Below are 27,759 nucleotides of genomic sequence, written 5' to 3'. Positions count from 1 at the left end.
CGCATTTGTCCTAGAGGCGACTTGAAGTTGCCTTGTAAGTCGCCCCAAAGTCGCGCTGAAGTTGCCTCGCAAAGTCGCGTCCAGAGTCGTGTTGTACCTGTGTGAACCGGCTCTTAGAATAATAAGCTGTCAGGTTGGTAAAATGGCAATATCGGAAAAGATTTTTGGTTAATCACACATGGTTGGAAAACGACTAAAATTATTTTATTTAAAGGGGTTGTAAAGGTATTCCCCCCCCCCCCCCCCTAAATAGCTTCCTTTACCTTAGTGCAGTCCTCCTTCACTTACCTCATCCTTCCATTTTGCTTTTAAATGTCCTTATTTCTTCTGAGAAATTCTCACTTACTGTTCTTCTGTCTGTTACTACACACTGTAATGCGAGGCTTTCTCCCTGGTGTGGAGAAAGCCTCTTGAGGGGGGAGGGGGCGAGCAGGAGTGTCAGGACGCCCACTAACACAACAGCTACTTTCTCTATCTGCAAAGTAGAGGCTTTCTCCACGCCAGGGAGAAAGCCTTGCATTACTGTGTGGAGTTACAGACAGAAGAACAGGAAGTGAGCATTTCTCAGAAGAAATAAGGAAATTTAAAAGCAAAATCAAAGGATGAGGTAAGTGAAGGAGGACTGCACTAAGGTAAAGAAAGCTATTTAGGATTTTTTTTTTTTACCTTTACAACCCCTTTAATTAAAACAATAACATTGCCAGTACAATCCTCACTAGAGGAGGAGACAGATTGTTGTTCCTACTTTGTAGGAAAACACAATCTGTCTCCCCTCCCCTGACAGAACCAGGATTTGTGCGTTTACACACACAGATCCCAGTTCTCGCTTTGTCACGACCGATCGTGGGAGCCCAGCGGTCATTATTATTCACCCTGGCACCATTACTGCTACAGGACGGCCGCTCTGTGCAGAATCAGGTGTGTTTGTTTGTGTGTGTGTGTGTGTGTGTGTATATATATATATATATATATATATATATATATATTATATTATATTTGTGATTCTGCACTTCCTGGGTCTTGTGCGTGAGCTTTAACAATTCTAAATGAATGTTTTTATAATTATTCCTGTATCTAATGGCTCTTTTTCTCTTTTTCTCTTCCAGGACTACTTTGAAAGTTACTTTTCCATTGCCAGTTCTGTACCGTCAGTGCCATGTCTTATGCTGAATTTCTTCCTGGTGAACAGGTAAAGATTGCCTTTACGGTTCTTTAGCATCTATTTTGTTTGCTCTGTAATAAAAATTCCCTCATTAAGCGTTTAGCATTTTCCACAAATGATATTTGAACAGCAAGGAACTGCATTGAAAGGTCAAATTTACATATGCAATAGTTGAAAGCTATTTAGTGTGTTCTGTGGGTATCTTCAGTAAATTTACTTAAGCTGGAGGGATGAGTAGTGTTCGGCGTGTTTTGCTTCCATGATTTTCAAAGCATTATGGATTGTGTTGGTGGGCTGGATTTTTCCTTTGCCTATAAATGTTAAGTAAAAGAACAGAGCCTTCCTTACTCATTATACGCCAGGATTTCTTGAGGTTATTTTTGGGAGGATTAACAAACAATAAGAGCTAGAAATCAAGAATTGAATTGGACCTGGTTATGAATATATGAGTATATGAATCTCATGCACTATTTCATATCTGTAGACATATTGGCCCGGATTCAGAGAGCAATTGCGCATGCGTAACCATAGTTACGCAGCGCAATTGCTTACTTGCGCCGGCGTAACGAATGCTCCTGTTTCAGGAACCTTGTTACGCCGACTGCAGCCTAAGATATGCGTAGCATAAGGCTCTTATGCCCGCATATCTTAGGCTGCATTCTTGCGATGGCTGCTAGGTGGCGTTCCCGTTGTGCTCAGCGTATAGTATGCAAATTGCATACTAATGCCGATTCACAATGTTACGCGAGCCCTGCGTACGCAGTTTACGTCGTTTGCGTACGGCGGTTTTCGCGTAAGGCTGCCCCTGCTATTAGCAGGGGCAGCCAATGTTGCGTATTCCCGTCGTTCCCGCGTCGCGAAATTTTAACTTTACGTAGTTTGCATAAGTGATTCGTGAATAGCGCTGGACGCCATTCACGTTCACTTTGAAAGTTTCCCGACGGAGCATGCGCTCTACGATCGGCGCGGGAATGCGCCTAATTTAAATGATTCCCGCCCCCTACGGGATCATTTAAATTGTGCGCGCTTACGCCGGGCAATTTTAAAGAGCGCACACGCAATTTACGGAGCTACTGCTCTGTGAATCGCGGGTAGCGCAGTAAATTTGTGGGGGCGCAGGGCAAAAACGGTGCCCTGCGCCTACGTAAAATATGCGTAATTGTTACTGAATCTACCCCATTGTCACATACCTGGTGGTGAAGCCCAACGTGTAGGGAGCGGCCTCTCGTAAGCCTCTGACTCAGGAGCCCCTGGTAGAGTAGACAGGGGGTCAAGAGTTCAGAGGGGCACAAGCGCCTGGTAGTAAGCGGAGTAGTGGCCGGATGCGGCAGCAGGAAGGTGCACCAAGGTCCTGGCAGGATGCTAGCGGCAAGCTGGAGTGGAGGTGCGGCACTTGTGGGACAGGAATCAAGCAGGTGAGGCAGGTCAAACACAGGCGGGCAGATCGGAAGCCAGAGCAAAGTCCAAAGGGGTAGTCAAAGTTCAGGCCGGGTCGGTATAACAGGCAGGCAGAGAACAGAGCCAGGGGCAGAGCAGGTGCGGTGGTCAGACGTAGCCGGGGTCAGAGACAGGTTGCAGGCAGGAGAGGTCAGAGGAAGCCGGGTCAGGTAATCAGAATACAAACGGGTATACAGGTGCAAGATTCTCCAGGGATACGCGGTAGACTGGACAGCAAGTTGTTGAGGGGTCAGGCTGTTTAAATGGGGAGTTTTGGCGCCAAACACCGTCACCGCACACACACGCTCCTGCATCGCATAGGAGCCCATTATGTGACACTTACCGTCTATTCTTCACCCCTCTTTTTTCCCGGGCCGCAAACTCTGGCTCTGTGACTGGCCGGAGTCGCGTGACGTCACTCCTGCGCAAGTGCCGCCAGTCACGGCATGACCCGAGCTAGAAACGGCAGAGCGTGCCCTTTCTAACTTCGGTACATGCACAAAAGAAATCGCCATACAGCTATCTATAAATATCTCCTAAACCGCGTAGATTTAGGAGATATTTCCAGCACCTACAGGTAAGCCTTACTTCTAGGCTTACCTGTAGGTGAAAGTGGTATGTAAGGGTTTACAACCACTTTAACCACGTCCGGGCCAATTCTGATTTTTTTTTTTTTTGCTAGAAATCTACTTAGAAACCCCAAACATTATATATTTTTTTAATAAGAGGCCTTGGAAAATAAAATGGTGGGTGTTACATAATCTTACGTCGCACAGTATTTGCGCAGTGGTTTTTCAAATGCAAGTTTTTGGAAACAAATACACTTTAATAATTTTTTTTTTTTTTCAAATACGTTTTTATTAGCCACAGGTTAACACCCATGACACAAAAAAAACCAATACAAAACTTTAGCAGAACAGTAGCGTAAGCAGTGTATGACACCATGCAATAAATCACAGGCAGACAACAAGGGAGCTCGGCGGCTCCACATATCGGCGACTGAATCTCAAATACAACCTGTCGGAAACCTTGTCAAACCATACTTAAAGGAAATTAATGAACACAAAAACACAATAGTAATGGTAAAAGATGGTGTTATGCCAAGAAAATGTCTTTAAAATTTATAAATTTATGTCTGCCTGTGGAACGACGTTAAACGACAGTACCTAAAAATCCCCAAAAGCCTAAAGTCTGTTTTTATTTGTAAAAAATGACAAACATGTTATACTCATTTGCTCTGTTGCAGTGGATTTGCACAGAGCAACCCAGAAGCATCTGAAGCATGCTGTCAGCTGACATTACAAAGCCGGTCCAGGTTTAGGAAAGATTGCGACCATATGGTCGGGATCCACCCACATGCCTGGACCAGCACCCGGCTCAGCCCCTCAGTAATCCGCTGAGAGCATGAGCCAGCCACTCCCATCTCCTCCACAGCCCAGCACTCCAGTGAGGGGGGGGGGCAGAGCAGAGAGGAAGTGACTGACCGTCACTAGAACCGAACGATCGGCGGTCTTTGATCACTCAGTTCTCAGCCTTAGAGCCAGTGGGGGACAGATGCAGCATCGGATCAATGCTGCATCCACTTAAGTAAGTATGATTCAAAAGGAAATTGTAAAGTCTTGTGTTTTATTTTCATGTTAAAAATAATAAACCTGTTATACTTTCCTGCTCTGTGAAATGGTTTTGCACAGAGAAGCCCAGATCCTCCTCTTCTCGAGCCCCTCTTCTGTGCTCCTGTCTCCTCCCTCATGTTGAGTGCCCCCACAGTAAGCAGCTTGCTATAGGGGTACCCGAGCCGCAGCTCCTTGTGTCCATTCAGACATGGAGCTGCTGTCCAGCCCCCACCTCTCTCTCTCCTTATTGGCTCATTGACTTTGACAGCAGCGAGGGGCCAATGGCACTTCATTACTGTCTCAGTCAATGAGGAGGGAGAGTTCCGACAGCAGAGTCTCTTGTGCAACATCGCTAGATTGAGAGAGGGCTTGGGTAAGTATTAGGGGGCATCCAATTGCACAGGAGAGCCCATAAAGGGGCAGCGGAAGGAGGGGGGGGCCTTTTTCCACCATTTGTAAAAGTAATCCAGTGGCTTTTTAGCTGTTGGGATTACTTTACCTTGCCAGGTGCAAACACTGATACCAAAAAAAATGCAGTTACAGTGGAACCTTGGATTGCGAATAACACAGTTTACGAGTGTTTCGCAATACAAGCTATTTAAAAAAAAATAAAAAAAAATAATCCAGACTTGCTTTGCTAGCGTTGTCTCACAAAACTAGCAGGATTTAAGCCACTGAGGTGTGCAGTACTGTATTTGGCCAGAGGTGGGGGCGCCGGTGACGCTTGGAGACATTCGGAAACACTCAGGGACACTCCGTCTCCGAGTGTCTGAGTGCGTCTCTAAGTGGTCTGCAGCGCCCCCGCACCTCTGGTAACATGCGGTACTGCAGAGACAAACGGTTGCTGTGGAATGGATTATCTGAGTTTCCATTATTTCCTATGGGGAAACTCGCTTTGATATAAGAGTTCTTTGGATTACAAGCATTCTTCTGGAACTATTGGGGAAATTACTTCTGGAATTATGCTCGTAAGGTATTACTGTAAAAGCAAAAAAAATTAAAAATAAAGTATTCTGAATGCTTCCTTTTTTACATATTTCCCTTTTGCCCAGCACCAGTCTCGGCCTTTTGGATATCTACACAATGGAGACTTTTGCCAGCTAAGAGTTTCCAAAAATTCTGTTAAAGCCACCTTTAATTCTGTAGGAAGATTGCTGTTGAAATGAATAGCCTGACGGCAGGGTTTCTTTATTCTACAACTTTATTGTAAAAATTCTTTATTGTGCAATTGTAGCAACTCAAAAGGTAGAACATTTAGGTGAAATTTTTCATGAAGACATTTTATGATATGTACAAAGGAAGAGACAGCAAGCATTGTGAAAGTAGAAAGCGCCTTGATTATACAAAGAAACCAGAAAACCAGTCTTCAGTCATAAGCAGGTCTGCATGAGAACAAGAAGCCTGTTAGTCTAATTTCTTGGTGCTGACCCGTTGCCTCCATTGTACTTACCAGCTTGGAGCCATGACTACAGCTGTCAGGAAAAAGCACAAAGCTTGTCATTTTAGAGCTGGGAACATAGGCAGCAAGGGGAGTGCAGTTGGGTTATGGACAGGCTGAGAAAAGAAAGATTCTACCTTGTATCGGGAACATGGGCCAATTATGCTACTCCGTCTAAAGCATAAATGGCACTTAAGGGGAACATTTTGTACCTCTAGATCGGTGGTCTACAAGCTGCGGCCCGGGGGCCGGATGTGGCCTTTTGCTAGCCTTTTTCTTCTGACCCTTAAAGGAGAAGTCTAGCCTGAGCTTTTTCGGCTGGGCTTCTCTTCTGGGTCACAGGAGTGAAATTAGTTTTGCCCTCCTATGACCCGTTTTCAGCGGAGATCGGTCTGAAGTCCACTCTCCGCTGACGTCACTGCCATCAGTCGGGGCAGCGCGTCATCACAACTTCCCAAGTAGGGATCCGCCAGCTGCCCTGATGGCAGTCTCCGCGTATCAGCGAGCCACTGAGGCAGCCTCTCCCCGCCCCTCCACTGCTCAGCGCTCCAATAAGCGTGGAGAAGCAAGAGGCTGACTGTGAGAATCGAGCCAACGGCGATGTTCGGTGGCTCGGTTCTCAGTGCACAGACGGCGGGGGACAGCTGGAGCATCGGTCTGATGCTCCATCCACCGAGGTAAGTATAAATAGGAAAAAACATGGAATCCCATACTTCTCCTTTAACCACTTAACGCCCGCCGCACGACTATTTACGTCCGCAAAATGGCACGGACAGGCAGATGGGCGTATATATACGTCCTTGCCTTTCCGCGGGTCGGGGGTCCGATCGGGACCCCCCCAGCTGCGTGCGGTGGGCGGCTTACCTCGGGGAGCGATCTGGGACGTCGGCGCGGCTATTCGTTTATAGCCGCTCCGTCGCGATCGCTCCCCGGAGCTGAAGAACGGGGAGAGCCGTATGTAAACACGGCTTCCCCGTGCTTCACTGTGGCGGCGCATCGATCGTGTCATCCCCTTTATAGGGGAGACACAATCGATGACATCAGACCTACAGCCACACCCCCCTACTGTTGTAAACACACACTAGGTGAAGCCTAACAAGTTCAGCGCCCCCTGTGGTTAACTCCCAAACTGCAACTGTCATTTTCGCAATTTAAATGCATTTTTTGCTGTGAAAATGACAATGGTCCCAAAAATGTGTCAAAATTGTCCGAAGTGTCCGCCATAATGTCGCAGTCACGAAAAAAAAATGCAATAAAAATATCCCCTATTTTGTAAACGCTATAAATTTTGCGCAAACCAATCGATAAACGCTTATTGCGATTTTTTTTTTTTTGTTTACCAAAAATAGGTAGAAGAATACGTATCGGCCTAAACTGAGGAAAAAAAAAATGTTATGTTTTTGGGGGATATTTATTACAGCAAAAAGTTAAAAATATTGCATTTTTTTCAAAATTGTCGCTCTATCTTTGTTTATAGCGCAAAAAATAAAAACCGCATAGATTATCAAATACCACCAAAATAAAGCTCTATTTGTGGGGAAAAAAGGACGCCAATTTTGTTTGGGAGCCACGTCGCACGACCGCGCAATTGTCTGTTAAAGCGACGCAGTGCCGAATCGCAAAACCTGGCCTGGGCATTTAGCTGCCTAAAGGTCCGGGGCTTAAGTGGTTAAGGTACTACTTCTCCCACTGACGCCAACAATGGGGCATTATTCCTCCTAGTATCAAAGATGGGGCACTGTTTACTCCCACTGATGCCAGGACAATTTCTACCCCTACTGGCAACAGTCTGGCCCCCCTAAACGCTGAAGAAAAGTAAAATGGCCCTTTGTTGAGAAAGTTTGGAGACCAGTGCTCTAGATTATCCAATCCAATTTTGTATCTTAAAACGAACCAGATTAATTGCCGATTCCACTTTTTTTTTTTGGGCCCTACTTTGATGTTTGTTCACGTGATCTCTGTTGAAGGGATTGCTATTGAAGATCAGCCAGTCAACAATCTGATCTTCCCCTTCAGATGAGATAGCGTGACCAATGTTTTGACTGCCATGGAGCCATATAGTGGTGCATGCTGCAGCCAATGTAAAGCCTCATACACACAATCGGATTTTCTGCGCACAAAAAGTAGGACTTTTGTCTGAAGGGCGTTGGCCGTGAACTTGTTCTGCATACAAACGGCAAAACTTTTGTTGGCTAACAAACAGAAACTACATGGTTTTTCTGCTCTTTAGCGCCACCCTTTGGGCAACTTCTGCTAATGTTGTGCTATGGTTAGCATTGCTTCTGAGCATGCGTGTTTGTACTTTGGATTTTTTTCCGACGGACTTGTGTACACACAATTGGATAATCCAACGGCACACATTTGTTTGAGAATTTTAAAGCATGCTATAAAACATTTGTTGTCGGAAAATCCGACAACAAGTGTCCGATGGAGCATACAAATGGTCGGATGTTCCGACAAAACCCTGCCATCACACAATTGTTGTCGGAGAATCTAAATGTGTGTACGAGACTTAAAGGGGTTGTAAAGGTACAAGGAGCTGTGTGTTAGTGGGTGTCCTGACACTCCTGTAGTAGTCCAAGGGAGGGGATGAGCACGACACTCCACACCAGGGAGAAAGCCTTGCATTACTGTGTGGAGTTACAGACAGAAGAACAGGAAGTAAGGATTTCTCAGAAGAAATAAGGACATTTAAAAACAAAATGGAAGGATGAGGTAAGTGAAGGAGGACTACACTAAGGTAAAGGAGGAAGGTATTTAGGAAAAAAAAATTGTACCTATACAACCCCTTTAAGCAGGGGTCGACAAAATCCGGGCACCAGGTCGCAATTGCGACGAGAAATTGTGACCTGGAGCCCGCGGCGGACGGTAATTGAGGCCACGGCTTTGCGGCCTGCAAGGCCGCAAAGCCGTGGCCTCAATTGCCGCCGCGTTCGCGGGGCAGGGGAGGTGGGGGCGCACGGAGGCACAGGATCCTGTGTCTCCGTGCGGCCCCACCTCCCCCTGCTGCGTGATCGCGCGACGGCCGGTAATTGAGGCCGCGGCTTTGCGGCCTTGTGAAGTCCCAAGCTCTTCCTTCCGTGAGCTGTGACCTCCTGTGAGCTGGCGCTATCTGGTGGTGGCCGTTGGCATTACAAGTTAAACAGCTTTCTAGTGTGTAATCTTTCACTATTTTCACTGCCATCTCCTTCCCTCTAAGTAGAACCCCCCAAACATTCTATATATTTTTTATTCCAACACCCTAGAGATTATAATGGTTATCGTTGCAATACTTTCTGTCACGCAGTATTTGCGCAGCGGTCTTGCAATCGCACTTTTTTGGGGGGAAAAATACACTTTTTTTAAATTGAAAAATAAGACAACAGTAAAGTTATCACAATTTTTTTTTTTATTGTGAAAGATAATGTTACGCCGAGTAAATTGATACCCAACATGTCATGCTTCAAAATTGCGTCCGCTCGTGGAATGGCGACGAACTTTTACCCTTTAAAATCACCATAGGCAACGTTTAAAAAAATCTACAGGTTACATGTTTTGGGTTTTCAGAGGAGGTCTAGAGCTAGAATTATTGCTCTCGCTCTAACGATCGTGGCGATACCTCACGTGTGGTTTGAATACCATTTACATATGCGGGCGCTACTCACGTATGCGTTTGCTTCTGCGTGCGAGCTCGTCGGGACGGGCGCATTTTCTGGCTCCTAACTTTTTTAGCTGGCTCCTAGATTCCAAGCAAATTTGTCAAACCCTGCCTTTAAGTATTTCAGGGCTTCTGCTGCCATTTATGACTATAAGAGAATGGGTGGGTCGGGTAACGTATGTCTTGGCAAGGGTTCATTAGGTCTATGGGTCTGTCGTATATAAAAGATGAGACTAGGTAAGTTCATAGAATATAAGAAAACACTTTCTACTATCGTAGGACTGGCACTGTTTAAAGGCAGGAGGGCGCCATTTCAGTATCGCTACTTTGGAGCTGTAATCTTAATAGTTGAGATGTTTATCGCCAAATTATAAACAGCGACCGTCGGCTTTTCATCTTCTATTGTTTACTGTGTTTATTCACCTTTCTGGTTACTATCCCCTCTACTCCAAGTATCTCTGATGGGGGAATTTCTAAGTTTGCACCCAGCTCAGACAGCTAATTATCTCCCACTGATGGCAGGCTCGGGGAAAGTTCTCAGACCTCTTTCTGCATTCCCTGAACACAGGTTATTAGCATCTGGCTAACGTCACCAGTACATGTGCTGTTAAGGCTGAGAATAAATATCCATACCTCGTGGAGGATGAGCTGGTAAAAATAACTGGCATTGGGGGCTAAACTTCTTCTTTTTTTTTTTTTCACCTAGAGAAATAAACAACATTAACAACAAGGATCTTTACGTATTTACCTGGTATAATTGGCTGTCACAAATATGATGGGTAGTGTCATTTCATGCTGAGACCCACACTGACTCACAAATAAGTGCTGGCGGCTTAACCCTTTGTCTTACAAGCTGTGATGCTGCCCACATCAGCAGAGAAGTGGAATGGTCTGTCAATATGTAGCTTTTTTTTTTTCCCTCAAAAATAAAATTTTTATTAAATGAGGAAGTTTCTGCACAAGGACTTTTTGATGGGTACAACCAGGGCTGTGGAGTCGGTAGATAAATGTTCCGACTCCGACTCCTCAGTTTTATGTACTTCCGACTCCGACTCCTCTGTATTAATATGCGAATGTATTTTATACATTCCTTGAGGGAAAGAAACGCAACCTACCACAGGACTACTGGCTGGGAAGCCAACAGTCTACTGTATTGCACAGTTTAAGCAAAAGACAAACACAATGAAAACAATCAAGTGACTGGATAGTAGCAGCAGGCATAAACATCAGGAACAGGATCTTTACCAGTTCAAAAATACAAACCACATTATTTGGTTGTTTTAGAACAAAAACAAAGCTCATCTATAATGAACCAAAAACAAAATCTGTAAAACCTAGAAATGGTTTATATTAATCTTGAAATGTAGTTGTAGGCTTGGCAAATGCAAATCAATTCAATGTAGAGTTCTAAGGAAGAGAATTGCCTCTGCCAGATCCTCTTTCATAGAGGCTCTTAAGTCAGACTTTATTATTTTTAGGGCTGAAAATAATCTTTCGACACTGACTTGGGTGGGTGGCATTGCAGTAACTATTCTGGCCACATCACTAACGATCTCTGGATAAACAAGAATGTCTTCTTCAACAGTAAGTTTTGATGAGCGATCATACTTTTCAACTTCTTTTAGTGCTTTATAAAACTCCTGTTGGAATTTTTTTTATTTGGACACTTACTGGTTCTCTAACATGCGTTCCCTGTAAAAGCAGAACACAACACTATGGAAAGTATAAGTATTGCAGCTCCTAATTGTGCGTTGCGTGCCATATAGTGAAGCACATGAAAAGCATGCTTCTTCACGGTCACTTAACGTGTTCGTTTTGCGGTTACGTGAGGCACTGCATGCATTGGTCTTTATTCTTACAGTAGTCATTAATTATAACTTTTTGTGAATTGGGACATTTAAACTTGCTTTTTTTTATTTTTTGTTCCAATCTAAATTTAGTAGGAGTCGGAGTCGGTGCATTGTTTGCCGACTCCGACTCCAGGTACCCAAAATTTCCCCCGACTCCTCGACTCCGACTCCGACTCCTCAGCCCTGGGTACAACCCACCTTTTTCATCTTGTAAAAAGCTAGTTGTTTCACTTTATTCAGAAATATAAATAATAAATATGAATAAATTATGTCTACCACTTGCCAACAGTTGGCACACACATGACAAGTTTATATAAAAATCACATATACAGTATATCCATTTGCCCACTGCCCCACACAGATATACTGCGGCAGGGTGGCCTCTGTTCTGTCAGTATGGTTCCTCCGTCGAATAATGCCCGGGCTGGACTGCACATGCTCAAACGGAGCCGACGGAAATCTCCGAGGATGATCAGCTGTTGTTCAGGTGTAGAGTGCAAATGCGCAAGCAATACGCCGCCGCTAGCTCCCGATGCTCGGGGTGGGTTATACATTGAATTGCAACAAGGCACGGAATATAACAAGAGCCGGATGCTTTTCTCCAAGGGGCCGGATGCTTTTCTCCAAGGGGCCGGATGTATTATTGAGCAGTGCTCTAATGGGGAATAGTTTTCTCAATAAACTACACGTCTTTGCGGGGCGTGTTACCGCCCTCTTTGAGAAAAGCATCTGCCCCTTGTAAAGACATGTAGTTTATTGAGAAAACTATTCCCCATAAGGCAGGCATGTCCAAAGTCCGGCCCGCGGGTCAAATGCGGCCCCCCTGTTGATTTAATATGGCCCCCCTGGGGATTTGGATATATATATATATATATATATATTGTTTGTGGCCACAAAAGATATATACCGTATATATCGGCACTGCCTTGGAGGGGACAGGGAGGGGGGTGGACGAGCGCCATCAGATTAGATGAAGAGAATCTCCTGTTTACTCAGCAGCGTCTGTATTGGAAGTCCCGTCTCCTGGGATGCCATTGGACGACTGTTCTGTCTATCGTAGGAGGCGGGACTTTGTATTAAAGAGGCCACAGTAAACAAGAGATTCTCCTGTTTGTAAACTGTCGGCACTCGTCCCGCCCCCTCCCTCTGCCCTCCGAGGCTGCAGATGGGCATCGACCAGGCTGCACTGATGTCACATGTGAGGCTGCATTCATGGCACATGTGAGGCTGCATTCGTGGCACATGTGAGGCTGCATTCGTGGCAATGGTAAGCTCTGAGTGTTATACGCCGATAAATACGGTATATCCAAATAACACGCCCAAGCACATCCTTAGTCCTGAGCAGCACTCTGGGATTCGTTGGGGACACAAAAGAAATATATACAATATATACAAATAACACACCCGAGCTTATCTCTTCACCACACACAGCCACAAAGGTAACAGAATGCTTGTTGGGCAGTGTATTAGTGCTCGGAGGAACACACTTAGACCGAATTTTATGGGTTCAAAGAATGTCGGGCAAAATAGTCGGCCCTCATGCATGTTCACTTCATCAAATCTGGCCCTCTTTGAAAAAAGTTTGGACACCCCTGCCATAAGGTCACTGCTCAATAATACATTCACCCTTTGGAGAAAAGCATCTGCCCCTTGTTATATTCCGTGCCTTGTTGTAATTCAATGTATAACCCGCCCCAAGCATCGGCAGCAAGCGGCGTGTTGCTTGCGCATGCGCCGTCCACACCTGAAGAACAGCTAATCATCCTTGGAAATTTCCATGGGCTCCGTTTGCGCATGCGCTGTGCCTGCACAGACCAGCCCAGGCATTATCCGACGGGGGGACTCATACCGACAGGACACCGCTCTGTGCTGGATCACGTATCTTATATGTGATCCGCCCTTCTGGGGGCACAAGTCGGGTTACAGCACAAGCCAATCAACAGATGCTGGCCGATGATTGGCTCCGTGTTTTATAGCATAAAATAAAATAAAAAATATTGTTTTTCTTTTTAAAATTCCGTCTTTTTTCATTTATATCGCAAATAATTTAAAACTCAGTGGTGATCAAATACCATCAAAAGAAAGATCTAATTTTGTGAAAAAAAAATTATAGAAATTAATTTGCTTACAGTGTTGAATGACCGCACAATTGCCAGTTAAAGTAGCGCAGTGCCGAATAGCAAGAAATGGCCTGGTCATGAAGGGGTGAAAATCTTCTGGAGGTGAAGTGGATATAGATGTGTGTGGCTATGTCAAGTGGCTATAGGGTTCTGGGCTCCTCCCCAGCAGGCAAAGGAGGTCTTTTCCCAGGTGTCAGGAGAGTGCCACCTAGGACAGTGTTGGGAGTCAGAGCAGCAAGGGGCCGCTAAGCGTATGATTCAAGTGTGTGTGAGAACTGTAAGGGCCAGTTCACACCAGACGCAGTTCCGTACAGTTTTGTGTGCATTTTTTCTGCACTAAAAATGCATGCACAGTGTTTTTCCATGTATTCCAATGGCTAGTTGGCTCTAGTTCACACCATGCAGTCAGTTTCCAGCGCAGAAACTGACCGGAAACTGACTGCATGGTGTGAACTAGAGCCATTGGAATACATGGGAAAACACTGTGCATGCATTTTGTGTGAACTGGCCCTAAGGCTTCATGTACACGGGACGTTTTAACAACCTCTCCTGAACGATTTAAAGGAACACTAAAGAGAATTTTTTATTTTATTTTTGGCACGGGGTCCCCCCACAATCTATACCAAACCCTTATCTGAGCATGCAGCCTGGCAGGCCCCCCCCCGGACCATACCAAGCCACATGCCCTCAACATGGGGGGTGGATGCTTTGGGGCAGGGGGAGCCCTGGGCCCCCACCACAAAGCACCTTGTCCCCATGTTGATGAGAACCCTGGCCAGTGGTTGTCGGGGTCTGCGGGTGGGGGCTTATCAGGACCTGGAAGCCCCCTTTAAAAAGATCCTGGCCCCCCACCCTATGTGAATGCGTATGGGGTACATTGTACCCCTACCCATTCACCTAAAGAAAAAAAGTGTAAAAAATTTAAGTTTTTAACCACTTAAGACCCGAACCATTATGCAGGTTAACGACCTTGCCCCTTTTTGCGATTCGGCACTGCGTTGCTTTAACTGACAATTGCGTGGTCTGCGACATGGCTTCCAAACAAAATTGGCGTCCTTTTTTTCCCACAAATAGAGCTTTCTTTTGGTGGTATTTGATCACCTCTGCGGTTTTAATTTTTTGCGCTATAAACAAAAATAGAGCGACAATTTTGAAAAAAAAATGCAATATTTTTAACTTTTTGCTATAATTAATATCCCCCAAAAATATATAAAACAACTTTTTTTTCCCTCAGTTTAGGTCGATACATATTCTACATATTTTTGGTAAAAAAAATCGCAATAAGCATTTATCGATTGGTTTGCGCAAAGTTTATAGCGTTTACAAAATAGGGGATAGTTTTATTGCATTTTTATTAATTTTTTTTTTTTTACTACTAATGGCGGCGACCCCTTTTTTCACGCGACTGTGACATTATGGCGGACACATCAGACAATTTTGACACATTTTTGGGACCATTGTCATTTTCACAGCAAAAAGTACTATAAAAATGCACTGTTTACTGTGAAAATTACAATTGCAGTTTAGGAGTTCCCTACAGTGCCCCCTAGTGGTTGTTAAGTGTGACCTCATATGTGTTTATAACTGTAGGGGGCTGGACGTGTGACATCATTTATCGTCTTTCCCTATATCTGGGAACAGACGATCAATGACACTGCCACAGTGAAGAACAGGGAAGGTTTGTTTACACTCACCTCTTCTCGTTCTTCAGTTCCGGTGACCGATCACAGGACACCGGCGGCAATCGGGTCCTGCGGGCGCGGTCATGGAGCTTAGGACCGGGTGGCGTGCCACTGGCGGCACGCTCGTGACCCCGTACCTGTACGCTTAAAGAGACACGTACAGGTACGTGATTGTGCCCACCTGTGCCATTTTGCCGACATATATCGGTGTGAAGGGGTTAGCATTTTTTAAATGTATGTCCTTTCATCCTGCGTTTTTATAATATAAATCCGGTCACTTACTATTTTACAATCCACCGTCGATCCGCATAGATATTCAAAAAAGATAGTTTATGAAACTATGTCTACACCGTTGTCATTTTGCTTGTGGGCATTGTGAAGCCCACAAGCACTCACTTCCTGGAAGTCTTGGATGGGGAGTGATAATTGGACAGTGCACTGCATCCTGGTAAATGATGACACACATTTCCCAGGAGCATTACAGGGAGATGATGTCAGAATCCTAGGTGGTTTCAAAGGCAGATTTGGTGGGACCGCATAGCAACAGGCATTTCCAAATGTTTTTTTATTATCACTTTAAGCCAGGGTTTGACAAATTTACTTGGAATCTAGGAGCCAGCTAAAAAAGTTAGGAGCCAGAAACCGTGCCCCGTCCCGACGAGCTCGCGCGCAGAATCGAACACATACGTGAGTGGCGCCGGCATATGTAAACGGTATTCAAACCACACATGTGAGGTATCACTGCGATCGTTAGAGCGAGAGCAATAATTCTAGCTCTAGACCTCCTCTGTAACTCAAAACATGCAACCTGTAGAATTTTAAACGTCGCCTATGGAGATTTTAAAGGGTTTGTCGGCATTCCACGAGCGGACGCAATTTTGAAGCGTGACATGTTGGGTATCAATTTTCTCGGCGTAACATTATCTTTCATAATATAAAAAAAAATTGGGATAACTTTACTGTTGTCTTATTTTTTTCCCCCAAAAAAGTGCGCAGAAGGAAGAGTTTGGGACAGCTTGGGACTTCACAAGGCCGCAAAGCCACGGCCTCAATTACTGGCCGTCGCAGGCCGCCACGATCGTGCGGCGGGGGAGGTGGGGGCGCACGGAGACACAGGATCCTGTGCCTCCGTGCTCCCCCACCTTCCCCGCCACGCAATCGCGGCGGGCCCGCGGCAGCCGGTAATTGAGGCCGCGGCTTTGCAAAGCCGCGGCCTCAATTACCGGCGGGAGCGGGCGCCAGGTCACAATTTCTTGTCGCAATTGCGACCTGGCGCTCGGACATTGTTGACCCCTGCTTTTAAGCAAGTGTTTCTGGGCACACTTACATCATTGCCCCTGTTAACCAGACCAGTGATCCCTGCTTCTGTACACAGACTTTTTGAGAGTTTGCCCTCACACTGCAGCAAACCCTTCCAAACCACAAGGGAATTGCATCTGGGACCAATTCTTCCAAGTGGTTCTGGGCATAATACGCTTAACCAATCCTGGGCTCGGTTTCGGAGCACTCACACCACACAAACTGTCCGAAGGTGCTGAACAACGTCCTAAGGCCCATACACACGATCTGACTTTTCGAGAACGGTCCGGACGTGTTTTATCGGAAAATTCGACCGTCTGTATGCTCCATCGGACAATTGTTGGTTTTTCAATGGACAAATGTTCGCTGTGCATGCTCTCAAACTTTTCGACAACTATAATCCGATCGCGTGTACACAAGTCCATCGGACTAAAGTCCAAAGTACAAACACGCATTCTCAGAACCAATGCTAAACATCAGACAACAATAGCAGAAGTTGCCCAAAGGCGGTAAAGAGCTGAAAACACACGTGATTTGGTGAAAGTTGGCTAAAAATGTTCTGCCGTCTGTGTTACATAGTTAGTCAGGTTGAAAAAAGACACAAGTCCATCCAGTTCAACCACAAAAAAAATAAACAAACAAAATAAAAACACAGTACAATCCCATACACCCAACTCCATACCCACAGTTGATGTAGAGGAAGGCAAAAAACCCCTGTGTGCAGAACAAGTTCACGACCAACGCCCATTCGGACAAAAATCCATGGAAAAGTCAGACGAAAGTCCGATCGTGTGTATGAGGCTTTGGACTGGTTCAAAGTGTCCCTGTGTGTACACCCGAAGAGATAACTGTAAGGGCGTGTTTACACTCGTGATTGGTCGAGCCGTGTTTTACTGCCCCTTAATTGCCTTACCTTCAGATAGCAAAATCGGTATAAACGAACCCTAAGTGATGCAGCATGTATTCTTTTAAAGGGTGTTGATTGAGGACCCAGTCCATTAAAACAGAAGATAAAATTGTATTACATTTTGTTATTTTCTTGTGTTGTGCAATCCATAGTCTTGCTTATGCTCCACGTTATATTTTATAATTTCTGCTACTAAATATGTGCTTCTTTTCTTTTTTGTTTTCAGGCTTTCTTCTCAGGTGCGAATACTCTCCTCACTGCTTGTCATGTTCCTTGTCTTTATTCTGGTCACAGTGCTGGTGAAAGTGGACACCTCCACCTGGACTATGGAATTCTTCGCTCTTTCATTGGTGTGCATAGCGATTCTTAGTGGAGCATCAAACGTCCTTACAGCCAGTGTCTTCGGTGTCACTGGACGCTTTCCACTGCAACACTCCCAGTCCCTAATATCAGGTAACTGCAAATTTCGGGATGTTCATCTATATTTCAACAATTTATTCTTCATAGAGAAGAGACGCCTGAGAGGAGATGTGATAGAGATGTGAAAATACCCCAATGGTGATTTTAGCATAGGGAGAAAACTATTTTGTTTCAGGGAGCTTAAGACACGCGGCCACTCAATGAAATTGGGAAAGCGGTTAAACTTTAAACTGCATAGAGGGTTCTTTTACGGTTAAAGATGTAAGGATGTGGAACTCCCTACCACAATCGGTGGTGTCAGCAGGGAGTGTCGATTAATTTAAAAAAACTCTTAGATGGGCATCTTAGCGAATGCAATATACAGGGGAAATGGTATTGACACAAACACACCTACACAGGTTGAACTCGATGGACTGGTGTCTTTATTGAACCTTACCGACTATGGAACAAATTTAGGGCTGGCATTATAAAAATGAACAAGGCAGTGTTACCCCTACACACACACACACACACACACATACTCAAACTGTAAGGCAGAGGGTCTTTACGAGCCATTATCTGGCCCTTGGAACACTATACCTCCCAATGATATGAGGCAATATCCTTCCAACTGACACCAACAATGGGCCACAATTTCTTCCACTGATATCAATGATTGGGTACTATTACTCCCACTAATACCAATATTGAGGCTCTACTCCTACTGATCACAAACTCTGAGACCATATTTATTCTTACTGATGCTGGGCTCCGGACAGTTTCTACCTCCACTGGTCTCACCACAACCCCCCCCCCCCCCCAAAGTCTGAAGGACAGCAAACTGGCCCTTTGAAAAGTTTGGGGACCCCTGGTCTAGAGGGTAAGGGTTAATGGCTTGGGTTGTCTAAGGGGTAAGGAATAAGGTGAAGTACTTACCTTATTACTTGCTTTTGCCAAAATCGTTTTTCTTTGTCTGTTTTGGATAGAGCAGGGAGGTGTTTAGACCTGACAGTTTGTTTCGCTATTGGTTTGCTGTTGGGGGAATTCCCCTCTATATCCTGTCCTGAAGATGCCACAGGAAGTAAACAGGAATTTTCCCCAAGGTAGTGGGAATTCCCCTCTTACATATGGAGGTCTATTTACTAAAGGCAAATTGGATGTTCACGAAAGTTACACTTTGAAAGGGAATTTTCCCCAGAGCTTGGTAAATGTGGTGAAATTTCACTTTGCTAACAATATCCAGGCATGTGAAAGGGGGGAAAAAACAGCATTTGGCTCGCACGTGATTAGAAGATGGAAGTCCGCAGAACTTCATCTCATTCATGAAGCTCTGGGAAAACATTTCCTTGGAAAGTTAAGTCTATTTGCCTTCAGTAAATCGACCCCATTGCTGGTGGAACAGGTGTCCTCATTGAATTTAATACAAGAGATGGTAAGAGACAGTCAGAGACTGTGAACATAGTACAAGAGATGGTCAGAGACTGTCAACATAAGAGATGGTCAGAGACTGTCAACATAAGAGATGGTCAGAGACTGTCAACATAAGAGATGGTCAGAGACTGTCAACATAAGAGATGGTCAGAGACTGTCAACATAAGAGATGGTCAGAGACTGTCAACATAAGAGATGGTCAGAGAATGTCCACATAATACAAGAGATGGTCAAAGACTGTGAAAATAATACAAGAGATGGTCAGAGACTGTCAACATAATACAAGAGATGGTCAGAGACTGTCAACATAAGAGATGGTCAGAGAATGTCCACATAATACAAGAGATGGTCAGAGACTGTCAACATAAGAGATGGTCAGAGAATGTCTACATAATACAAGAGATGGTCAGAGACTGTCAACATAAGAGATGATCAGAGACTGTCAACATAAGAGATGGTCAGAGAATGTCTACATAATACGAGAGATGGTCAGAGACTGTCAACATAATACAAGAGATGGTCAGAGAATGTCTACATAATACAAGAGATGGTCAGAGACTGTCAACCTAAGAGATGGTCAGAGAATGTCTACATAATACAAGAGATGGTCAGAGACTGTCAACATAGGAGATGATCAGAGAATGTCCACATAATACAAGAGATGGTCAGAGACTGTCAACATAAGAGATGGTCAGAGAATGTCTACATAATACAAGAGATGGTCAGAGACTGTCAACATAAGAGATTGTCAGAGACTGTCAGCATGATACAAGAGATGGTCAGAGACAGCAAACATGCTGCAAATGGCAGTCAGAGACTTGGGCTATGCTTCAGGAGACAGTCATAGATTGAAGACGTGTTATATGAGAGTGCTAGAAATCACTGCTTTAACAGGGCAATAGTGAAACACAGGTTAGTGTTTTGCAGGGGCCAATAGGGCTGCAGAAAAGTGCCAAAGGGCTGCATGTGGCTCACCAGGGTTCCGCAGTCATGTGCTGTGCAAGGTTTCTGATTCTTGGTTTGCACACCAGCCAGACATTACTTAATCAGGAGAATCAGAAAAGTGTAATTTGCTTAAACATTATCAGATTTGCAGCAAGTTGGAGTCTGATTAACTTCTGTCAAATGGACAGTTAATTGGATGTTGTGGAAATGAAAAATGAACAAAGTCCTCTTCTATTCTAAACATGAATGCTTTCTGAAAATGTGACTTGCGTGCTGGCGTAGCACAATTTTGCGTCCAGTGTGACACTTTCTTATCATTCATTGTAATTGGCACTTGTGTCTTTGTGGTTAGTGGCAGACTGTACTTGGTGAAGGGTTTTAGTTTTTCAGCAAATGTTTATTTTCAGGAAACAAAACTACTAATGTCGTCAGCTGACCCTTTTTTTTTTCTCTCTGTGTGAAGCAACAGGCAATGCGTCCTCCCCCCTCGCCATTGGTGCGCTGGTATATTAACCCCGACACCACTTCTCTGACTCTGCTCCAACTAGGAATATGTGGCCAACTCCAACATTTCTTTGATTAATTTGATACTTCATTGTTCAGCCTCAGACCTTTTGTCTGCCTGCTTCTAATATTATTAAAACAATAAGTTAAGGGAAAGTGTCAAGAGCAGCAATTCCCACTTTGTCTTCATAGTCAGTGTGGCCTAAACGCACAAGTAAAGCTCCAAGATTGTGTCCATATATTAAGTGTAAAGACTAGGTATAAACAATCTGAATGTAGCCTGGCACAGAAATGTAAATGTTAAAGGGGTTGTAAAGGTTCAATTTTTTTTAAATGAAAATAACAAAAATGTTATACAGTTAAACCCCGGATTACGAGCATAATCCATCCCAGGAGTATGCTCGTAATCCAAAGTACTCGCATATCAAAGCGAGTTTTCCCATTGAAGTCAATGGAAATTAAAATAATTTGTTCCACATTGACTTCAATGGGATGCAATACTGAATGCGGCCTGGGGTGGTGCCAGAGAGCGGCGAAAAGGCCCGAGGACACTTTGGCTTGTTTCATGCGCCCCCGTACCTCAGGCCAAATAAGGTACTGCAGGCCAATGTTTGGCTTTTCTCGGCTCCTGCACCCCCGTACCTCAGGACAAATGAGGTACTTCAGGCCTATTTTCAGCTCTGCTTGGCTTTTGCACCCCCGTGAATTTTGCGGCTGCATCTGATTGGACTGAAAATTTCCCTTCTGGGTACTTTGATTTTTTAGGCAAAATATATATGGAGTACCTTCAGGTGATGGACACTGGCAATCTCAAACAGGAAATGCAGGGGCAGTAGTGCAGCCAGCTGTGGCTGCGATTGGGGTTGCACAAGCATTATCGGATCAAGCTAAGCAGATGCTTAAACTTATTCCTGCCCAGCAGGCAGAAGAATTTTCAGATGTCCCTAGGGCCATACGCTTTACGGTAGATGCGATTAAGGATTCTATCCAGCAAGCGTCACGTTTATCGTTATCCCTTATCCATATGAGAAGACTCTTATGGTTAAAGAGCTGGGAGGCAGAGCCCCCATGCAAGAAGCTCCTGGTAGGGTTTCCCTTCCATGGAGGACGACTCTTCGGAGAAGACCTGGATAAATACATTCAGACTATTTCCAGCGGCAAAAGTACTCTTTTGCCAACCAAGAAGAAGTTTCAGGGGCCTGCGTTTAAACGACAGCACTCCCCTGGGCAGGGGCCCTCTAATGCCAAACAGTATCGACGGCCTCCTGCAAGATCAAACTTTAACTTCAATAGCAGATCGCAGGGCCAGGCTGCTAGAGGCAAGAGGCAGTGGTTTCGCAAACCAGCAAGGCCAGTCCCCAAGCCGACCTTATGAAGGGGCGCCCCCACCCACGAAGGTGGGGGGAAGGCTGCGTCTCTTTTCAGAGATTTGGGAAGCCAGCATTCCCGACAAGTGGGTACGGTCTTCCGTGGCCACGGGCTACAAATTAGACTTCCTAAGGTTTCCTCCTCCTCATTTCCAGGAGTCAAGGATTCCAAACGATCCGGAGAAGGGAGCCGCATTAATGACGGCATTAAATCACCTACTCTCCCAGGAAGTAATAATAGAGGTACCAGTCCTAGAACAAGGGCTGGGTTTCTATTCCAACCTATTCATCGTCCCAAAGTCCAATGGAGATGTCAGGCCAATTTTGGACCTAAAGATGGTAAATGCATACCTAAAGGTCCGCTCATTTCGGATGGAATCCGTGCGGTCAGCAGCTGCCACACTCCAAAAGGACGACTTCATGGCTTCCATAGACATAAAGGATGCCTACCTTCATGTCCCAATTTATCAGCCACATCAAAGATATCTACGCTTTATGGTGGCTTCGCGTCATTTCCAGTTCGTGGCGCTTCCCTTCGGGTTGGCTACGGCCCCCCGGGTGTTCACGAAGGTCCTAGCCCCAATCCTAGCCAAGCTAAGGATCCAAGGGGTCACGATCCTAGCGTACCTGGACGACCTCCTAGTCATAGATCACTCGTCTCCTGGCTTGGAACGAGCAGTGGCCCTCACGGTCCAATACCTCGAGAGGTTCGGCTGGGTCCTAAATCAAGACAAGTCAGCATTCCAGCCCACAAGGCAGTTGGAATATCTCGGCATGAGGTTAGACACAGAACAACAAAGAGTGTTTCTACCTCTGATGAAGGTCAAAGCCATCAAGGAATTAATCCTACTGGTTCTAAGCAAAAGGGAACCAACTATTCGCCTATGTATGCGGTTACTAGGCAAGATGGTGGCCACATTCGAGGCGGTACCGTACGCCCAGAGCCACACTCGCATCCTGCAGGCAGCCATCCTGTCAGCATGGAGCAGGAGGCCACAGGCCTTGGATATCCCTTTGCCGCTCTCATCAAGAGTCCGACAAAGTCTGTGTTGGTGGTTAGACCCTCAGAATCTAGTGAAGGGGAAGTCTTTCAGCCCAGTGGCTTGGAAGATAGTAACCACAGACGCCAGCCTGACGGGCTGGGGAGCAATTTTGGATGGTTGCACTCGCCAAGGTACTTGGGCAAAGCCAGAGAGGCAGTTGCCCATCAACATCTTGGAGCTCAGAGCTGCTCGACTAGCCCTCAGGGCTTGGACGTCCAAATTGCAGGGGTTCCCGGTGAGAATTCAATCAGACAATGCCACGGCCGTGGCATACATAAATCACCAAGGGGGAACCAAGAGTCAAGCCGCTCAGAGAGAGGTGAGCTTGATTCTCCTATGGGCAGAGGCTCATGTGCCCTGCATATCGGCAATATTCATTCCAGGAGTGGACAATCTTCAGGCGGACTTCTTAAGTCGCCAGACTCTGTTGCCGGGGGGAATGGTCTCTACATCCACAAATCTTTCAAGCACTCTGCCAAAGATGGGGAGTGCCGGACGTGGATGTCATGGCATCGAGACTCAACAAGAAGCTAGACAGGTTCATATCCCGCTCAAGGGATCCGATGGCCTGCGGAACCGATGCGCTGGTTTACCCTTGGCATCAGTTCAAACTTCTTTATGCTTTTCCCCCGATCCAGTTACTACCCCGCCTGCTGTGCAGGATCAGGGTGGAGCACATACCAGTCATCCTGGTAGCTCCAGCATGGCCCAGAAGGGCATGGTATTCACTAATCCTAAAGATGGTAGTGGGAGACCCTTGGACTATTCCTCTACGGCCAGACCTGCTATCGCAAGGTCCGATCCTCCACCCTGCCTTACGGCATCTAAATTTGACGGCCTGGAAGCTGAATCCCTGATTCTCAGGGGTAGAGGTCTGTCTCAGAAAGTAATCTCTACCCTAATCAGAGCCAGGAAACCGGTCTCTAGGGTGATTTATTACAGGGTCTGGAAGGCCTATGTAGTCTGGTGTGAGTCCAAGCGATGGCTTTCTCGCAAATTTACCATCGATAGAGTATTAAGTTTTCTCCAGCTAGGAGTGGATAAAGGACTGGCATTAAGCACAATCAAAGGACAGATTTCGGCTTTGTCAGTGTGGTTTCAGCGGCCGCTGGCCACCCACTCGCTAGTTAAGACCTTCATTCAAGGGGTCTTACGTATTAATCCTCCAGTTAAATCCCCGCTTTGTCCGTGGGATTTAAATCTTGTTCTGTCAAGTTTACAGAAACAACCTTTTGAGCCGTTGGCTGAAATTCCTTTGGTTCTACTGACAAGGAAGTTAGTATTTTTGGTCGCCATGGTTTCCGCCAGAAGAGTGTCGGAACTGGCCGCCTTATCCTGTAAGGAACCATATCTTATTTTGCATAAGGACAAGGTCGTTCTCCGCCCTCATCCTTCCTTCCTACCAAAGGTTATATCCAGTTTTCATCTAAACCAGGATTTGGTATTACCATCCTTCTTTCCTAAACCTACTTCCAGAAAAGAAGGGTTGCTGCATACCTTGGATATTGTCAGGGCCATGAAGGCCTATCTTAAAGCTACAGAGAAGATCCGGAAAACAGATGTGTTGTTCATTTTACCGGATGGGCCCAAGAAGGGGCAGGCAGCTGCAAAGTCCACCATCTCAAGATGGATTAAGCAGTTAATCACTCAGGCTTACGGCTTGAAAGGGTTGCCTCCTCCGTTATCATTAAAGGCTCATTCTACTAGGGCCATGGGCGCTTCCTGGGCAGCACACCACCAGATCTCTATGGCTCAAGTTTGCAAGGCGGCAACCTGGTCTTCTGTCCACACGTTTACAAAATTTTACCAGTTGGACGTAAGAAGGAATACTGATACAGCCTTTGGGCAGGCAGTGCTGCAGACTGCAGTTTGAGACCCTCGGATTCCGGGGGCTCCCTTTTGAGTTAAATTTAATATTTAAAATTATTTTTCTCAACTAAGTTGGATTTATTATGATTTGAGTATATCTCTAAATTAAATCCTTTTGTCTTGGAGATGTTCTCCCTCCCCTCATTGTAAGCATTGCTTTGGGACATGCCACATAGTAATGAATATGCTGCTCTGTGTCCCGTGATGTACGAGAAAGAAAAAGGGATTTTTAATACAGCTTACCTGTAAAATCCTTTTCTTGGAGTACATCACGGGACACAGAGCTCCCACCCCTCTTTTGGGGACCATTTTGGGAGGCATACTGCTTGCTACAAAACTGAGGTACTCCTCCTATGGGAGGGGGTTATATAGGGAGGGGCATTTCCTGTTTGAGATTGCCAGTGTCCATCACCTGAAGGTACTCCATATAACCCACATAGTAATGAATATGCTGCTCTGTGTCCCGTGATGTACTCCAAGAAAAGGATTTTACAGGTAAGCTGTATTAAAAATCCCTTTATTTATTAAATCAAAAAGTAAAAGATAGGGGCCCAGATTCAGGTAGATCCGCGCAATATTTGCGTGGGCAAAGGGCAACGATTTTTGCTCTGCGCCCACGCAAATATTTCGATTTGCCCGCTATTCACGGAGCAGTAGCTCCGTAAATTGCGCGGGCGCTATGCTAATTAGCCCGGCGTAAGGGCACCTAATGTAAATGATCCCGCCGGGGGCGGGAATCATTTAAATTAGGCGCGCTCCCGCGCCGAGCGAACAGCGCATGCTCCGTCGGGAAACTTTCCCGACGTGCATTGCGGCAAATGACGTCGCAAGGACGTCATTTGCTTCTAAGTGAACGTGAATGGCGTACAGCGACATTCACGAATCACTTACGTAAACGACGTGAAATTTAAATTTCACGAGCGGGAAGGGCGGCTATACTTTAGCATTGGCTGCCCCTGCTATTAGCAGGAGCAACCTTGCGCTAAAGTCGCTGTACGGAAACTCCGTACCCTGCGTGCGCAGGGCCCGCGCAACTTTTGTGAATCGGTGGTAGTATGCAATTTGCATACTATACGCCGATCACAATGGCCGCGCCCCCTAGCGGACAACGCAAGAATGCAGCCTGAGATATGAAGGCATAAGGAGGCTTATGTCTGTCATATCCTAGGCTGCAGTCCGCGTAGCGATGTTCCTGAATCAGGGGCATTCGCTACGCGGGAGCAAAACAGCTATTGCGCCGCGCAACCTATGGTTGCGCGGCGCAATAGCTTCTTGAATCTGGGCCAATGTGTTTTTTTCAAAATTGTCGCTCTTCTTATGTTTATAGCGCAAAAAATAAAAAACGCAGAGGTGATCAAATACCACCAAAAGAAAGCTCTATTTGTAGGAAAAAAAGGGCGTACATTTTTTGTCATTCAAAGTGCAACAGCGCTGAAAACTAAAAATTGGTCTGGGCAGAAAGGGGGTGAAAATGCCCTGTATGGAAGTGGTAAACACTCAAAAACTGATCTCACCAGCGTTTTTTGATTCATTGAATCAAATTGCTAAAAAAACGCTAACGCGGACAAACGCTATTGCAAAAACTCGCCGCAAAGCTACTGCCGGTTTTATAACGTTATTTTAACGTGCGCAAGGCCTAATGGCCTGTAAACACGATCCGAATATTGTACGAAAAATATCGTCCGAGGAAGAATCGTACAAAAAACGGATCATTAGTACAGGGCTTCCGTGAGCCGATCATGACGGTTCATCTGATATTATTTCATCAGGCATGCACGAAAATTTTCCTCGTACAATACCTAATCGTATGATTTTCCTTTAGTCAGTACAGTTGTCGTCTGAAAATACAACACAAATACATTACAACACATGGGATCACTTCCGATTTTTTTTTTTTTTTTTTTTTTTTTTTTTTATTCTGTCGTACGAGAATTTTCGTGACTTTAGTAACCTATTCAATTTCTACTTGCAACTAGTAAATGAAAAAAGTCGGACAATCTGACGTCTGATTTTCGGATCAAGTGTACGGGGCATGAAAGTCAGCAGTTACTATATTTGTAGCTGCTAACTTTTTAATTTTTTTTCACACATGGATTTCCTCTTTAACCACTTGCCGCCCGCCTTATGCAAAAAGACGTCCTTAGGATATTGAGCCGCTGCGCGCCCCCGGGGGCACGCATCGCGGCGATCATTGTTGCAGGGTGTCATTCTGACACCCCACAACACCGATCTAGGTAAAGAGTCTCTGACGGAGACTCTTTACCACGTGATCAGCTGTGTCCAATCAGCTGCTCCTCTGACAGGGGGGTTTGTGCTGATCGATTATCAGCACAGCCCCCCCCCCCCCCCCGAGGATGCCCACACTAGACCAACAGGGATGCCACTAGACCACCAGGGATGAAACACACAGGTATGCCACCCTAGACCACCAGGGATGACAATGACAGAAATAATGGATGCCAATCAGTGCCCACAATGGGCATCACTGATTGGCAGGCATTGTTTGGCACTGATTGGCATCCATTAGTACAACACATAGGTTAGTGCCACCTATCAGTGCGCATCAGTGCCCATCAGTGCCGCCTATCAGTGCCCATCAGTGCCGCCTATCCGTGCCGCCTATCTGTGCCCATCCATGCCGCCTATCAGTGCCCATCCGTGCCGCCTATTAGTGCCCATCATCTGTGCCCATCAATGCCACCACATCAGTGACACCTCATCGGTGCCCGTCAGTGCAGTACCATCAGTGCCCATCAGTGAAGGAGTAAACATACTTCTTTACAATGTTTTATAACAAACAAAAATTTTTTTTTTCACATTTTTCGGTAATTTTTTATTTTTTTTTGCAGAAAATAAAAATCCCAGAGGTGAGCAAATACCACCAAAAGAAAGCTCTATTTGTGGGTGCAAAATGATAAAAATTTAGTTTGGGTACAGTGTAGCACGACCGTGCAATTGTCATTCAAAGTGCAACAGCACTGAAAGCTAAAAATTGGTCTGGGCGGTGTATAAGTGCCCAGTATGGAAGGGGTTATTGTAGAAATTTCGAAATGATG

General features: G+C 45.5%; 1 protein-coding gene across 1 annotated transcript in view; it reads left to right on the top strand.

The window, feature by feature from the left end:
* The window catches only part of SLC29A3 (solute carrier family 29 member 3), a 103,086-nt gene that overhangs the window by 36,390 nt on the left and 38,937 nt on the right, over nt 1–27,759 (top strand). Inside the window, exons 3-4 of the mRNA XM_040320487.1 lie at nt 1,107–1,189; nt 17,372–17,598. Coding sequence (XP_040176421.1) covers nt 1,107–1,189; nt 17,372–17,598 — 310 coding nt within the window. The remainder of the gene's footprint in view (nt 1–1,106; nt 1,190–17,371; nt 17,599–27,759) is intronic.

This window comes from Rana temporaria, chromosome 8, assembly GCF_905171775.1.
Source record: "Rana temporaria chromosome 8, aRanTem1.1, whole genome shotgun sequence".
NCBI lineage: Eukaryota > Metazoa > Chordata > Amphibia > Anura > Ranidae > Rana > Rana temporaria.
This window is presented reverse-complemented; position numbering and strand designations above follow the sequence as displayed.